This window comes from Mus pahari, chromosome 15 (assembly GCF_900095145.1).
Source record: "Mus pahari chromosome 15, PAHARI_EIJ_v1.1, whole genome shotgun sequence".
In the NCBI taxonomy this organism is placed as follows: domain Eukaryota; kingdom Metazoa; phylum Chordata; class Mammalia; order Rodentia; family Muridae; genus Mus; species Mus pahari.
Genome location: NC_034604.1, coordinates 47,718,483 through 47,736,191, shown reverse-complemented (window position 1 = coordinate 47,736,191; position 17,709 = coordinate 47,718,483). Strand labels below are relative to the sequence as shown.

Here is a 17,709-nt window from a genome sequence, read left to right as displayed (position 1 = left end):
CCTGGAGCTATTTTGTTTATATAAACTAATTATTTAGATTATATGTATTAAATTGTGGTGCTGTGTGTATTTTACAGGACAAACTTTAAAGAGACTTAAACCATGACATGCAATTTTCTGGGTATAACTTGGGTTAGACAAAACAGGCTGTTCACTTAGCATAGGATATCTTCATTGCCTTTGTGATATTGAACATGAAATCAGATGACACTCAAAGACCCAGAAACTGTGACCTATTTTTAATTTTACTGTGCATGACTAGTTACTATGACTACAATTTGCAAATAACACACCCATACATCTGAACTCAGTTTTTGTAAGAAGATGTTAGAGGTGTCTTAAAGTGATGTGTAAGCTAAGAAAGAGGCAGCATGGGGCTACATATACATGACTGCAAACTTTTGAGAAAAGCCTTTCTGCAGGGAAAAAAAAAAATCATGTTCCCAAGTTTTATATTTCATGTCCATAACACAAGTCTGTGGTTACACACCTAGACACAGCTGCCTTAGCCCTAAATGAAATGTTTCCATATTGATTGGTTACAGTAATGCTTGAGGCTAAGCAAGCAGTTTTGAGATGGACACAAATAAAACGTGTGCAGATGCAAATATGTATAAATACCCTGAAACTGAGACTAGAATGTCCCCACCCCTCCTACCACACCTCTTTCCCTTACCCTTTCTGTGGATTCCCTAAGCATGCTGCTGTAGGCTGCAGAGCTGAGAGGAGAGAGGTGAGTGTCTGTAGAGTGAGACAAAGAGTCTTATGTCTTACTTCATTAAGGTTAATCAGTGGCAAAATAAAGAAAACAATTCAGGAATCTTGTTTCCAGATGTCTAATCCTAGTTCTAATACTAAATTTTATATTCAAACTGAATTTTTTTTTCTAGGCTTTTCTTGGATATTTTGGTTTTAATCAAGTTCTCATAGCACATAAAGGAGAGATAAAACACAAGGAGCCTTCTTATTGAATTAATTTGATCTTTGTCTTTTGCGCTCCCAGCTCTCAAGACTGTCAAATAAACCAGTTTTGATTCATAAATAATAGTTCCATTATATCTACTGGGCCACTCATCAGCGTACCTGAAATTTTAATTCACTTGTTCAGCTAAATTTCATCCTCAGTTCATGGCCATAAAATTCCGTATTGACAAACTTTCAAACCAACTTTGACTCTGAGGTATCTAGTCAACATTTTTCTTCTGTGTGGATATTAGTTTATTGAATAAGTGGCATCTGTTTTCCTCCACATCACTAGCCGAGTGGGTATTTCCTTTTGACAGGTTTTCAGGATTTATGGGTTTGCATGCTCCGAAGAAAAATAGTACTAAGCAAAAAATTCCAATTCATTACCTCTTAGTACTTAATTAAGTTCATACTCACGGCACACTGGAGGTGAACTCTGAAACGGCTGTGACAGCCGCCCGGCAGCCAGCTATATTATCTTTGCAAGACAGAGGGGATTCTGATTATCCTGACCTCATTTTCCACCCCTGATATTCATAAATGTTCCTTCTCTTTTGCTCCTTTTTAAAGTTGGACGGAACTGTTTGGATAGCCAGCGAGGCGCAGATATGCCTCTCGGCAGCCCCCAACCTGTCTGTGCAGCCTTCACAAACAATGGAGGGGCAGCTGCCGCCTAATTGAACTCTGGCACCTTCCACCCTGGGGGCAAGCACCTCGGCAGCCAGCCGCTTTCCCCCCAAGGTGCTCCGGGAAGGCAAGCTCCGGGTCTCACCTGTCGGGGTTCTGCGTGCACACATGCATCTGCAGGAGAATGCGCTGCGTGAAAGTCTTAAAGCACTGGCCGCACTTCCAGAGGTGCCAGTCGCTGAACTCCGAGTGCAGCTGGCTGGTTGAGGTTGGGCTCGCCAGGACCCTCTGATTCTTCACGTTGATTTGGTTAAATCCTGCCTCCATGGGCCCAGATTTATCCAAGAGGGAGAAATTCCTGCTGCAGGGAGTCTGTGGGAAAACCACGGAGCGCTGCTGACCCGAGGGAGAAAGCTTGCTGCTTTTGTTGAAGGGCTGCAGGGCATCCTGTCGGCACATGGCTTCCATTACCGTGGAAGGGACGTTCACTAGAACAGTCAGAGTTCGAGAAGGTCAGCTTTACTAGCCCTTAAATAAACACAGTAGCACATACTTCAAGACATCTCTGTAAACAAACAAATGTAAAATTGTGTTTTGCTGGCCCCCAAATAAGCACAGTAAGACCATTTCAGGGGGGGAAAAATCGGGCATATCACAAATTAATAACTCATCTAATGGCAGTTTATTAAGCAACTAGTTTACGCTCGGGGCTGTGGTTGTACGGCCTTTGCCTTCAACATGCATGCAATTATGACCTGAGACATGAGGTAGTTCACACTGCATGCTGCTTAGAGACGGGCAGATATGAGAGAGATAGGGGAGTGTGGGGGTGGGGTGGGGCACAGAAGTGGTGAATCCCACTGCATTAGGTAGGGAATGCCAAGACCTGGGCCTTTCCAGAACCGGACAGGTATTCACCATGGGGCTGATTGAAGAGCTAAAAGGAGGATAGATACCTGGAGACAGGAGAAGCCTGGCAGGCTAGTGAGTGGCAAAAGAGATGGGCTGCCACAGCAGGTATGGGATGCGGGCCACTCTGGGAATAGTGTTGGGGAGGGAGGGAGGAAAAAGAGAAACCTCAGCGTGCCTTAAGTGGACGCTAAGCATTATTTAAGGCCCAGGAAGCAGGCACAGACTGGTTTTGAGTAAAGGAGAATAAAAGCACTCAGATTTTGGTGAGGAGGAGCCTTTGCTGGGGAGGAGACTTGAGAAAGACTAACAGATGGGTAGAGGAAGGGGGCAGCCATAGCTACAGTGCTTTGAAATTAGGAAGGCCTAGGCTCCCACCTTGAGTATGGTTTTCACTGAAGATGGTGATCATAAGCAACTTATTCAACCCTTTGTGCCCTGTTTCCTCTCGGGTGAAATATGGATAGTGGTAGCTGTGCTTGTAAAAGTACTAGTAACCTACCATGGCAATAGGGATGGCCTGGGTTCTAACTCCACTGTTTCATAGCCTTGAGTCTGTAGGGAAGGCTGCAACTGCCAAACCATGCTGTAGTCCTTGGGAAACCATGAAGCAGTCTCCCCAAGGACAGAGTGACATAAAGCATCAATGACTTTTAGGAAATAGCAGTGGCGCTATGGGGGTGTGGTCTCCTCATCCTTCAACCTCCTGGTAGAAAGCTAAGGTGTGATATCAAAGAGTTCATTGCAGGGCCTGATGGCCACGAGCAGTCACTCTTCTTTTTGATGTAGGAAGAGACAAGACTGGAATGAGGCAGATGGTCCTTGCTGGGTGGTGAAGTGGAAGAGAAGGAGGAAGACCTATATGATAAGGGTTTTCTTACGGAGAAACCTAAATACTTGAAGTTTATTGTTCTTTTTTAAAAAAATTTTTTTTGGACAGGCTATCACTCAGTAACCTAGGTTGGCCTCAAACTCTGCCTTGGCCTCTCGGGGACTAGGATTTCTGCTGTGAGCCACTACTCACAGCTTCACTTTAAAATACCTTATGGTGTTAACAATATTTTTCAAGTATTAACTGGTCATTCTGTGGGTCTAAAAGTGATATATGTATATGTATATGTATATGTATATGTATATGTATATGCATATGCATATGTATATGTATATGTATATGTGTATGTGTATGTATATGTATATGTGTATGTGTATGTATATGTATATGCATATGCATATGTATATGTATATGTGTATGTGTATGTGTATGTATATGTATATGTATATGTATATGTATATGTGTATGTGTATGCGTATGCGTATGCGTATGCGTATGCGTATGCGTATGCGTATGCGTATGCGTATGCGTATGCGTATGCGTATGTGTATGTATATGTATATGTATATGTATGTGTATGTGTGTGTGTATATGTATATGTATATGTATATGTATATGTATATGCATATGCATATGCATATGCATATGTATATGTATGTGTGTCATTTCCGGAGTAAAGAGATTAAACTGAGTAGTGGTAATCACCTGTGATCCCAGCACTTTGGGGGCAGAGGAAAAGGTAGAGACGATAGGTCTCCGTGAATTCTAGGCCAGTCTGATCCACATAGAAAGTTTCAGGCCAGCCAGAGAAATAGAGTGAAAGACCTTGTCAAAAAATATGCAGAATTTTGAAGATGATGATTCCCAAAAAGGTTGGCTATGGCAAGAAACAAAGCCACGCATGCTATAGCTACTTACATGGCTACTGGCCACCAGCTCAGAGCTATGTATGGTAGGAAGCAAACTGGGAGCTCTCTTGTGCCTCACCACAACTATGGCTGAGCTCCATTCACAACATGAGCATCCTCAACTCTGAAAGACAGCAGCTGAGGTGCGGGAACCAGGAAGCTCTGTCAGGAGGCAGGTGGATCACACATACGGTACAGGGGTGCTAATGTGTTACCCAAGGTTCTTCTGCAGAGCCACATGATCAGCATATCTAACCCAGGAAACAGACCTGTCTACAGCAACTGAAACATAACTCATCTCATCCCCAGGACCAAAGACCCTGGAGTGCCATTCACTGGCTACTTGGCAGTAGATTTACAGAGAATTTTTAAAAACCAAATGAATTTCTCAGAAGGGCCTGACTATACTATTTAAAATCCCCCCAAGTGCATCTGAAGGTTTTCCAACCTTCATTTCATGTGGCAAAACAGTAGCCCAGCAAGACCCAGTGACTTGCTTATCATTAGTTAAGGACAGACCTAGGCTGCAAGCTCTAGCTTTTTGAGTTCCAGCAAATTACATTTTAGTTCCTATCTATACCTCTTTGCTTGCTAGCTGTGTTTCAAACAGAGAAAGGCCACTTTTATGGGTGGTGTAGAACTTTGTGAGTATGCCATGTACATCAAACTATACATGTTACATATATGTGTATGCCTGTGTTCAAATTATGTATGGTCTATATTTCATAAATAAAACTCATGTATCATTTGACCTTCTGAGGTAAAAGTTGTATAACCAATATGAAGTTTGTAGACTTTTTTTTAGACTTTAAAAAAAATCTTTCTTTGTGTTACTGCTCATGCAGACTCTAAAAGAGAAAGGGAACTGCTTTGCTGTTTGTAATTAACAGTGAAATCAGGAGCCTCATCAGAGGTTGGGGTGGAGCCTGTATGTTTGGCATTTTCAGTCCTAATCCAGAACTGCAAAGTACACCACAGGTCTCCAGGCAACTGTGATCTCTTGCCAGCCAGGGCACTCAGAAGGAACGCCTGTGGGAAGATTGTAGGATGACAGGGTGGTCAGCAGGCAGGAGAGCAGCGAACCTGGCCAAGCTTTTTATGTTTTAAAGCTTTAAGGCCACCCAATCTTTATATGGAAAGAAACAGATTCATGATCCAATGAATTTCTATAAGTTTAATGATCAATGCTAAGTAAAAAACAATAATCAAATTTATATATCTAAAAGTTTGTATAATAATCAGAGATATATGGGTCTGCATGAATATAGAGTAATAAGCAGCATTTGGATAGTGCCAAAGATGACTGAAGTAAGATTATTCTCCACTTATTAGTGTCCTTCTTTGGACACTGTGAAACAAATATAAAAGACTTCCCAGTTATAGGTAACAACACACTCTCCATTCTGTCCTACGTATGTTTTTCCATTGTGTTTACAAAATAACTCAGCCTTATTAAATGAAGCTGAGCAAATGATTTGCAGAGAGAGAGTAGGAATGAAAACTTCCCCAAAGCAAGCATCTCTGAAGTCTAGCTGTTCTGTGGGGTTCCCCCCCCCCTTCCACAGAATCCTCGATGTACAGACGTTCGTCTTGAAAGCAGAGTGTTTCAGAAAACATGCTCCTGAATGCCAGCCTCACTGGCTACGCCAATGAAAAACATCAACTAAACACGAGAACCTGTCAGCTGAGGAACAGGGGATAGATCAGAAACACTATCTCATGGAAACCCAAAAGTCAATTCAGAGGAGGCCTGAGGACCGCTAAATAACATAAACCAGAAACATAGGTGGCTTCTGCATTTGGGGACACGGAGTTAGATAGTCTCCTTGGTCTATGAAGACAAAAATTAAGAGAAAGGGGGTGACATCTAATGGAAGAATGGAGTCAAGAAAAAATATTAACTCATCACATCTGGATAGTTAAACACTGGGGGTAGGGATTCAGGATCCACAAGATCAAGTCTTACTTTACCCTACCTGCAAAATATTTACTGCGCATCTACTACACACTGACTGGTGGGCATGTGGGAGGACAGGAAATCTCACTGTCTCTCTCACCATGACATTTTGACAGATATGAAGCTAGTATTTTTTTTTTTACAGGCAATTGCTCAGCTTCAATTCTTAACTTCTATTGAAGCATTATAAGTGTAAGGCATTGATGCCCATTGTCAAGATTTCTCCCAATTTCAGGGAGTTTGAACAGTAACATATGTTCACTTTAGATGTGACAAAGTGCAGAACTGCAAGAAAGGAAGGAAGGATGCCGGGAAGCTGGCATCTGAGGCCTGAAGGGACACATGAGAAAATACAGAGAGAAGAAAGGGAACAAGCACAAGCCCTTGTCCTGTGACAGGGAAAGACCCAAGCACTAAAGGAACCAAAGATGTGCCAGTATGGCAAGAGGGAACAGATGGCAGGGGCAGGCTCCAGCTAGAAAGGAAGGCAGCCATGTACCTGTGGGAGCTGTACAGGGACTGGAAGTGAACCAGGGTACTGGCAGGCCTATGAACACATCCAAGGCCAGGGGTCTGGAGTTCGCTAAGTACAGTTAGCAAGGCTAAAGATCTTTGGGTCTGGGGAGTCTAATTCCTTTGTTTAGGTTTCATTTGGGGTTTAAGGTTGGGTATCATTAGACAGTCCTGGCTGACCTGGAACTTGTCATCATCCTGCCTTTGCCCCCGAGTACTAGAATTACAGACATATAATAGATATTATATAATACTCTACATATAATATTCTACAGAATCCACACCCAGTTAGTTGGGTTCTAATTAAAACACAGGGTCTGGGAATGTAGCTCAGTGGATAGAGTACTTGCCTAGCGTAAATAAATCCCTATGTTCAATCCCCAACATTCCATAAGACTAGGTGTGGTGGCTCATGTCTATAATCCCATCGCTGGGAAGTGAATGCAGAAGGATAAGAAGTTCAAGGCCACCCTCAGCTACAAAGCAAGTTTGGACAGCAAGGGTTACATGAGACCCTACCTGAAAATAAATTAATCAGTATATGAGCCAGAGACTATGTGTGGCTCCTAGATGTAGCATTCCATATCAAAGAGCTGGGTTTTTGTTTTGTTTTTTTTTAAAAGAGATTTATTTATTTTGTCTATGTATGAGTATACTGTCACTCTCTCCAGACACACCAGAAGAGGGCATTGGTGGATCCCATCACAGATGATTGTGAGCCATCATGTAGTTGCTGGGGATTGAACTCGGGACCTCTGGTAGAGCAACCAAGTGCTCTTAACAGCTGAGCCACCTCTCCAGCCCAAAGAGCTCGTTATTTAACAAATGGGTCACTGTAAGACAAAAAGAGTTTGACCCAGAGCTCAAGGAGACTACGATGTTTGCTTTCAGTATATCATCAATCCATGCTGACCAGTATATACCATATGCTGCTGGTACTTGTGCAACAAATGGAAAGGGTATAAATGTATACATGGTGGGGTATACCTATAACCCTTGTCAGAAAGCTGAGGCAAAAGACCCGTAATTTAAGGCCACCAAAGGCTTTCTTGAACATGAGTTGGGGGAAAGCAGATGGGAGAAAGTTGTGTGGAAGACATCTGAAAACCAAAGAAAGAAAGGGAGAACATACTATCAGAAGAGACAAAAGAATATGTTTCTGGAAGAATAGTTAAGAATTTGTCGGCGGCCCTCATTATCCCTTGGCTGGAGACTTATATGCCCATGGCACTTTCTGGACTTTGATCTAGGAGCCCAAGCTATCTGTTGATAAAACAACAGGATCAACTGAAATAGTAAAATAAGCAAACATGTACGCCTTCAATCTGGCTGTGATGACACCAAAGAGGCTGCCCTATGGTGCAGCCCTGAGCAGACTCTGTCACTCTGGTCAGGATGGTGGCAGAAGAGATGAGAACACATGAGGGATACATCAGGGCCTGGGGTGACCTGTAGGTCAAGGTTTCTACAAAGCGTGGTTAGATGGCTGGAAGTGACTCTTAAACTCCAGGCTGGGGGAGACTGTGGAGATGAATACAATGATTTTGGTCACAATTCACTGGGGGGGGGGGATTCCTCTGAGGGATGGAAGGGGAGATGTTGAGGGGACAATTGGACAGTTGAAGCTGTGAGTCACAGAAGTCTACATTGAAAATGCAGATGACCCCCCCAACCCCCAAAAGAAAACGCAGACCCAAGAGTACCTGTGAAACAGACTCTGAAAGGGAGATTTGGAAACCCCTTCTTAGAGTCCTTAGGCTAAGGGCAAGGGTGGAGTTCTGTGGGGTTTACTGGGAAGTCTTCTGAGGATCACTTCTGTTAGAGTGTCAAGTAGGACAGGGTAACTGAAGGCTCACTAGCTCTGGGGATGGGATGTCTTCTAGGTGGTCCTGCTGTGAGGAAGCCAGCACAGACTGCTAACTGCAGGCAGACGACAGTCCAGTTCAGGTGGGCTACGCTCAAGGGTGCAGTGGTTCTCCTATGCTGATGTAGGTGCTGAAGACTACAAACCCATCTGCGAGATGTCCGCCTCGCACAGGTCCAAGAACTAGGATCGTGAGTGATGAGCTTACATGTGCTCGATAAACACAAGACTCCCAAGAGCCAACAAAACAGCCTGTCTCCAGTCTTTCCCTCTTCCTTTGTCAGTTTTCTCAGAGAATACATTCCAGTGGGTTGCTACCTTTGTTAGAGATGAAAATGTAGCCCTGTGGGCATTTCTTCCCTGCTTGCTCTTGGATTCTACAAGTTTCTCAACTTTTAGGGAGGGAGGGAGGGAGGGAGGGAGGGAGGGAGAGAGAGAGAGAGAGAGAGAGAGAGAGAGAGAGAGAGAGAGAGAGAGAGAGATCATGCATGTACACGCAAGTTGAAGCTAGAGGACAACTTGACTACAGTCCCTTAGGTACCAGCCATGTTTTCATGTTTGTTTGTTTCTCTTTTTCTTTTTCCACAGATAGGGTCACTCTCCTGAAGCTTGCCGAGTCAGCTGTGCTGGCTGGCCAGCAGATCCCATGGGCCCACTTTCTCTACCTCTCCAGCTCTGAGATGATGATAAGGGCATACCACCATGCCCAGCTTTTTTGTCTTGGGGTCCAGAGACCTAGCTCAGACCCTCGTGTTTGCCAATTTTTGTATTAGGCTCTTGATTCAGCGTTTTTAATGTCTGGCAGGCAGGGTAAAAATCAAGGCCTCCATCATTCTGTAGCTGTATATACTGTCTGCATAAGGGGTATCCTGTCTGCCCAGTGTCTCGAGGCGGACAAGTTCCTTGACCCTTGGCTTGGAGTCCACGGTCTTCCAGGAGACAGGATCGTTTCTTCCTGTACTCAGACCCGTGTAAGGCGTCCAATCCCAGTGTCTCTCGCTGTGTGTAGAGGGAGTTGCTCTGGCTGCTCTTAACCATATTCAACCTAACACCCCTCAGCTCAGGGTCTCTGCTGCAGTTACCCCAAGAGGCACCTTCATTAAGGTTTACACGTGAGTTGTATACTCACGAACCTTCTGACCTCCGAAGCTCAAGTTGGGGGGCCTGAGGTTTGGCACACTATCACAACACTGCCTTTGAGGGCTTGTCCACACAGGATACTCCTGCTAGGTTAAAGGCTCTCATTGCATCCTAGAGGTCACGGGAATAAAGGATGAAGCAGGATGCTCCTTAGGCTGCCTCCAGTTTCCTCTTGGTAGAATGGTGGGGATGAGAGGCCCTGGACGGAGGTGGCTCTCTCTTTTATTTGCTGTTCTTTGAAACTCCAGAGGAGCAGGCCTCCTCTAGGCAGGGTCTAATCCAGAGCAGGTCTGGCATGGCCATCCAGTCTCACATTCTGCCAACCTCAGCTTCATACTCTGAGACACAGCAAACACTGGGAGGACTTGTTTAACATTTATTCCTAAGCCTTTTTTTTTTTTTTTAATTTCCTCTGAAAAGAATATGAACACACTCGGGTCTTTACACTCTGCAGGAGCTAATCCCCCACTGGAAGCTTGGGGCAACCTCACTCCTTCTTGCGGATGTGATCTGTCGACACAAGTGTTCCTTCAGGGTCTTTGAAAGGCCCGCAGTGCATGGAAGAGCTTTCTCTCTCTCTCTCTCTCTCCCTCTCTCAGAGCACTATTACATTTTTTAACTATAGTTTTTAAAAAAGAAAACAACACAAGAATTGCTTCCAGAGCCCAGATGCCTGTGTGCAGCAAGGTCTTCTCTTTGAGGTCAGGCGGCTTTTGCTGGCACGTCCAGGCAGTGTGTGTAGCCACTGCTACATGTCGCTGGCAGAGGTGGGGGGAAAACTTACTAAGCCCCAGGTCCCACCACACACGATCAATGGGAAGTATGTCCTCTGCATGTTGAAAGAACCATGGGAAGAAAATGATTCTTTTATAACTGAAAGTGCTTAGTAAGTACTATTCACTAACTGAAATCACATTTTCCTTAATATCTTGGTCCAGTATCAATTTCATGAACAAAGGAAAAATCTGGCTGAGATAATATCTGATCTCTTCTCATAATGGTGATAGAAGGTCTCGTTTTTATCCATGTACCTTTACTTCAAGTAAGTGTGTGTGTGTGCGTGTGTGTGTGCGTGTGTGTGCTCATGCACATGCATGTGTGTCAGAGGTATAAGGACAACTTTCAGGACTCAGCTTCTCCCCTCACACTATGTACATCTTGGGATGGAATGCAGAGATCTAGCAGGCTTAGCTGGTGCCTTTATCTGCTGAGGTGTCTCCACGGCCCAACACACGCAACCGTGTGCTTCACACACAACACCCTAAGGAGGTGCATTGGATTACTGAGTCTCTGGTCTCAAGATGCTTCCTTTAGAAACCTAATTTATTTTGTGACTAGTAAGGTGGGGTTAAAAAAAAAAAAAATCATCTTAGCACCGCCGATCCGTGGAGATGATTTAAATGACTCGGGGTGAGGAGGGCTATCTGTTAAGTTCCCTGCAATGCCCCCTTTGTACATCTGCATGCCTGAGTCATGTGAATATTTGCGTAGCACAGAATAAGCAATATTCATCATCACAAAGGACTCTCAGACTGCTCTGGGATCACAGTGGGATGAGGCTCTGTCTCAGAATCACAGTTGACATCAGATTTCTCCCCTCACTAGCTGATGAAACCTTGGCGCTGGTTTCTTGGGTGGCCAGTCACCTGGCAGATACATGACTTTGAGACAGGAAGTGAAATAAAATTCCCGTAATACCCTCAGCGCATAGAGGCATTGTCACCGGTAAGACTTTTAAATGATGGCTTTAAACCCCTTTGAATTTCCCTCAATCCTTCCTGAGAACTCCAAACTAAACCCGAAAGGGGTAAATTGGTTTTCTTCCTGAAGCCACAAAGAGCGCGCTGCTGTGGACTTCAGGGGTGAAATGTGGTGCAATGATCCCGGGCAGAATCCACGTAATCTTCTAGTCAGCGTCCTCTAGAATGCTTCGCGCAGCTGGAGCTGCAGGATAGAGGACGGAAAGCAAACCAGACGGCGGGCTCTCCCAGCAAGCCAACTGCAGTGGCACTGCTGCCCGGGATCTGATTTCCACTTGGTAGACCCAGAAGCCCTACCAGCTGGCTGTGGGTGGCAAATGGACAGCAAAATGCCCTGCCTCCAGCCCCAGTCACCCCCCCCCACGCATGTTCACAGCCTTGTGAGGTGAAAGCAATGCATGTACGAATGACTTCCACTCCAGAAATCCGAGTGGGCACGGCAGCTCCTACGTGGCCGTCCCACGCCTTCCATTTCTACTTCTAAACTCAGGAAATGGTCACGCCTTAGTCTAGATGTCTCAAAGTCATCCTTGACACCTTTTACTCTGTGCCTAGGATGTCAGAAGATGCTGTTGGTCCTACTTTCAAAATATGCCTAGTGTTCAATTACTCCTCACTACCTCTGCCACTTGCATGTTGGTCCAAAGCCCTATCAGTGTTCCTCTGGCTTCTGTAAGAGCCCCTGAGCTCTCCCTCACTACATTCAAAAGTCGGAGTATCCTACTACAACTTTGGTCCCTACAAATGTGGTCCCTACTGCTCCACACTTCATGCCAGCCCTATCACCAAGCTCACAGAGTAAAGGTCAAGGTCCTCACAGGGACCAGATACATGGCCCCTATCCACCCATACCTCTCTTACATCCTTCCCTGCCACTCACTCTACCATATCCAGGCTAACTTCTGAGATGCTCTTCCAGATGCAAGGGACATTTCCTGGCAAAGATGATGGCCCATCGTAGGAGATCAGTAAATAAGCATTAAACGTCTGTCTGAACTATGAGCTGTAATTCAGAACCCTATGCCTTCATGTACTTACGCCTACACATTCCACAACACACAGCACAACACAGCATCTACAGAGTCTGGAGCAGGTTGTACTCGAGGAGAAAATAAGGAAGCTCACAGGATTTCTGTGATGGTTTGTATATGCTCGGCCCAGAGAATGGCACTATTAGAAGGTGTGGCCTTGGAGTAGGTGTGGCCTTGTTGAGTAGGCATGTCACTGTGGGTGGGCTTTAAGACTCTCATCTTAGCTGCCTGGAAGTCAGTATTCTGCTAGCAGCCTTCAGATGAAGATGTAGAACTCTCAGCTCCTCCTGCACCATGCCTGCCTGGATGTTGCCATGTTCCTGCCTTGATGATACTGGACTGAACCTCTGAACCTGTAAGCCAGCCCCAATTAAATGCTGTCCTTATAAGAGTTGCCTTGGTCATGGTGTCTGTTCATTGCAGTAAAGCCCTAAGATAATTTCCAAAATCCTTTTGGCTCAAACTCCACACATGAGGAGCTGAGTTTGTGTCAGGATTCTGGGACAGCGAAAGCTCATGCCAGTAGGTGAGATGTTCTTCTAGTTCACATTGTGAGAGAGGTGGACATGTTATCATCCTGAGGTAGAGAGAAAATAGTGGCCTGTACGTTTGTCTGCAGTAACGCCAACTATATGTCCGTCTTCAGCACAGAGATTGCCCTCACTGAAGACAGACGCTCCCTCTAACAAGGGTATCAGAGCAGAAAGGACACTTTCCAGGAGAAACAGAACATAAGAAGGCCCAGATCCATGTCTTCTTTTGAGCTTGGTAAGAATCAGGGTCAAACAGAAGGGTTGATAGCAGTGTGTTCTTTAAAGATTTTCTTTTTTAACAAGGGAATTAAAGACAACAAGGAACAGATGAACATTGTGGTGAGCAGTAATGGGGGCATTTGTGGGATATGAGAGAGAGAGAGAGAGAGAGAGAGAGAGAGAGAGAGAGAGAGAGAGAGAGAGAGAGAGAGAAANAAGAAGAAGAAGAAGAAGAAGAAGAAGAAGAAGAAGAAGAAGAAGAAGAAGAAGAAGAAGAAGAAGAAGAAGAAGAAGAAGAAGAAAATTCAGCTTCTTCCAAAAGGAAGCTCCCCACCCATTGACAAACCCATCTTTTGTCTCAGTTTCTTTCTTGCAGCATATCAAGTTAGCATTTCACAGATGAGTTCAGTTTGGTGACAGAAAAATACAGCATCACTAAAGCAAGTGTCTTCCCCCATTGCATTGTGGGATTATCTAAACCTATCCGACATGTGTCTATCACCTTAACTGTTTCCTAAGCATCAATAACAACTTGCAGTAAGTTCAGATAGATGTTTCTGCAAGTTCGCATCAGTCTAAATATTCTATTATTGTTTTAAAGATAGTGGCTGGCAGGATACCAATGATAGAAGAAGACTTTATGGTTCTAGACATAGTTTTAAATAAGAAAATTTAGACACGAATTCCACAGTCATATATAAACCTAGAGTTTTTAGTCCTATTATTCTCAGGACTATTCTAATTCACACTCGGCTGCAGAGGTGATCATCTTGATAGTTTCTTTGTTATTTCTGTATAAAGGATGGCTCCAAGTCTGCCTCCCTTCAGAGCAGAAACTGCCATTTTCTCTCTTAAAGTGACAGACACATGGTAGGCGCTCAGAGGAGACCAGCTGACTTCACTTTCTCTCTCTCCCTCTCTCTCTCTCTCTCTCTCTCTCTCTCTCTCTCTCTCTCAGCGATTCTTTAAAACTTTGGCAAAGGCTTTGAAACTGTGACCAGGCAAAGAGTAGACCAGGAAAGGAGACTGTGATAGAATGGTTCATGCACGTCTGCATTACGTATCATTAGCAAATCATATTTCAGAAATTTCAAAAAGCACTCTTTAAAAGGTATCTTGTGTGTGGGGGGAGGATGGATTCAGAACTAAAGTAGATTCTTACAGTTTTCATCCTGGGCAATGCATTGTAAAGGGATCCCAAAGAAAGATGTATAGCTGTCATTGTACCACACTAGAAGCTCCGTGCCCCTGGGGATATCTATACAGGCTCGGTAGAATATATTCGACCTATTTAAAACAAAAGAAAACCCAACTTAGTAAGGCGAAATGCTCATACATCCCAACACATTTTTATCACCCCCAAAACCTTCTGCCCAGTTCCACCTAAACCGTTTATAATGAATCTACTCCCATAGTATGCCAGGCAATTGAGGAGAGCCTGTAATTCAGCATGATAAACAATGTATACTTCATTTCCGCAGTGCCTTCCATAGAGGGTTTTGAAGAGACAGAAATCTGGCCCAGGAGACAGCAGGAAAGGAAAAGTTCATTTAAAAAAAAAAATACCATCTCACACTAATGAGAAAATTCTTCCTGGTTGGCAATCTGCCTCTTAAACTGCAGAGCCAGTGAGTTCTTCCCAACCTCAAATGTCAATTAATACTATTGATGTCTTATCTGAAGAAAAAGCACTAAGTGTATACTGGCACCTTGACCTTGGGAGTCCCCAAATTCGTAATAAAATGGAGCAGATTTGGTGTTAGAAGGACTAAGGGAAGAAAAAAAAATTCCCTCCTATCTGGCCCCCCTTACCCCTAAAGTTTGATGTAGGAGAAGAGAAAAGCCCTCTTGTATGAAATGGATAGAAATTCAATAAATACAAGAGGAGCACTTTACTCGGGCTGAAAGATTACACCCAGGATGATGGAGAGAGGGTGCCAGGAAATAAACATCTTTTACAACAGCAGCTTTGATGCCAGTTAAGAAAAATCTACAGATTTTTAAAAGAATGAGGTGCGGAGACTGGTTCCCTCAATGAAGGATTGTTACAAACATTAGCCTCAAGTTCCAGATAAAAGGGTTTAGGGGTGGTGGGCCTTAAATGTTGCCTTTCTGCAAGGAATTGGCCGCAACAGTGTAATTTGTCCCTTGTAGAACACTGCAAACATAAGGAGAATCCTTCCCCACATTTTTCATGGCAGTGAGATACGCACTTGTCAACATATTTTGTCACCACAAAGTGGCTCTTGGCAATAGGATCATAAAGATCAATAAAAAAGTGCAGATTCTCAATATTTTACTTGCAGCTGCAGAAATTTCATTTATCTTGTTATTTTCCTTACTTGCTGCCATTCTGTCTCACGAGGGCACTGCTAGCTAAGCAGAATGTTTTTTTCCCCCAACATTCTATGAATATCTGACAAAAACTCCAGCCACTTGTCCAGCCCTCACTGCCCTTCCTGCCTTGGCATCTCTCAGAGCTGTGCATTTTATTAATTCTTTCCACTGCTGCATAAAAAAAAAAATCAAAATTGGAACCGAGTTATAAATCATTGACATCCCCTAAGTTGAGAAAAATTGAGTCTACTTTGTACTTCATCCCTGTAACATTTCATCTCTGGGTTTGCCTTCCCTTAATATAAACACAGCGCCCAGCAAATGAATGTGTTAAACTAAATGACCACTTTGCTGCTGAAAGACCAGAACTGTTTTGGAGCAATGGGTGGTCTTCTGAGGCACTGTGTAGGCCAAAGGCGGGAGGGGGGGAGTATGTAAGTGTACACCGTTCCTTACAAGCACCCAGAGCTTCCCAAGCCTGCAGAAATCCCTGCATGCTGAAGCACATCAAAGAGATTTTTCCCTTTTCAGATAATATTTCCTTTGCTGACATGTATTTAGTATTGTGGTTGGATGACTCATAAAGATAGCTTCATGGCGTCCCAACGCAGTTGAAGCAGAACACATGCCAACAAACATTATTGTCAGCCTCAAAATAAAAACAAAACGTTCAGCTAAGGGTCAATCAATCAAGGGCGCTTTGAAGAAAATTCCATTTAGATATTACAAATCATAACAGAATGAATTTAAACCAGCTGACTTTTTGTGAAGAGGACATTCACGTACAATAAAAAATTAGGCTGGCTCTTCAGGGTCCAACTTTTCTATTTTCTTACTTTTGGACATGGTCACTGGTCGTGGATGCCAGTTTTTTTTTAAATTGTGTTTTTTGTAGCTCATTGTATAAAGATCTGCAGTAATCCAAAACAGATCGGCCGAGAGAGCTCGTAGCTTAAGCGCCTTCATGAAAGGAAAGTTGTAAAATCCACTTACTATTGACAGATAGGTAATGACTTACTCATGCCCCTTTCCCGAAGGGGTCTCTTGTCCCAAATTTAGAATTTGCCTCAAAAGCTCCCTTGGTATTTATTACATCAGTGACCAAACCATCTCTTGCTGAGTGGACAAACACAATCTTTGCTAATTGTGTAGCTCAGGGTTGCCTAGAAACTCCCCGATGGCAAAGGTGTGTCGCCATGTCTGCCCCAGAATCACGGACTAGCCCCTGCACCATCTCCTGTAAACTATTACTTAATGACACTGCATGGGAAACCCAGGCAATGAGTGAGTCAGACTGCTGCCGAAGTATGTTCTTTTCAGAACTGGAGACCTTCAGAGAGTAAGCCAGATTTGTGCACCCTTTAAGCTATAAAGAAAAAATTTAGAAAAAAAAATTAAAAAAAAAAAAAAAAAAAAGGAAAATAAATAGCTCCAGGCAGAACTCCAAGTTGCGGAGCAAAAGGCTCTTGGCTTTGAAGTGTCTGTGGTGCCCAATAAAGCTAAACAGTTGCTTCTGACTCTGAAGGGAACACGGCTGTTTATAACTGAGCTCATATATTTATAAGGCACATGTTTTCGAGGGATTCTGAGAGAAGGCGGCTTAGGACTGGGTTGTTTTATTTTTTTTTTCTTTTTTTCCTGTTTGATTTCTTTCTGCCTTCCCATCTCGATTCTGGCCTTCCTGAGGAACAGGGTAGGGGAGGGTAGCAGGTGCATCAAGAAGTGGAGACAGTGCCCCAAGGCTCCATCCATGTGTGGATGTCTCTGCCCCATCTGTCAGTCTTTGGTCTCTGCCCATTTGTCTTAGGAGATAGTAGTGGGGGTGCGGAGGGGGGCCTCTTTCCTTTAATTTGAAACAACTGCATCACCTGGAACTCAGCTGAACTCATCAAAGGGCCAGCCCCAAATGCTCTTGGAACCTTCAGAGAATAGGAGAGGTCTTGGTGGCTCAGTCCCGCTGCTGAGCGTGGCCAGTTTGGAAAAACTGGGTTCTTGGGTTTTCCAGACTCTTGTGCAAAGGAAACTTATTCTCTCTGGAACTGACTCTCCAAGTTCCCATTTGTGTGTGTGTGTGTGTGTGTGTGTGTGTGTGTGTGTGTGTGTGTGTGTGTGT

General features: G+C 44.0%; 1 protein-coding gene across 1 annotated transcript in view; it reads right to left on the bottom strand.

Moving 5' to 3' along the window:
* Positions 1–17,709, bottom strand: part of Prdm6 (PR/SET domain 6) — a 101,986-nt gene that overhangs the window by 15,088 nt on the left and 69,189 nt on the right. Inside the window, exons 6-8 of the mRNA XM_021214878.1 lie at positions 15,447–15,546; positions 14,422–14,571; positions 1,739–2,081 (exon numbers count right to left, since the gene is read on the bottom strand). Coding sequence (XP_021070537.1) covers positions 1,739–2,081; positions 14,422–14,571; positions 15,447–15,546 — 593 coding nt within the window. The remainder of the gene's footprint in view (positions 1–1,738; positions 2,082–14,421; positions 14,572–15,446; positions 15,547–17,709) is intronic.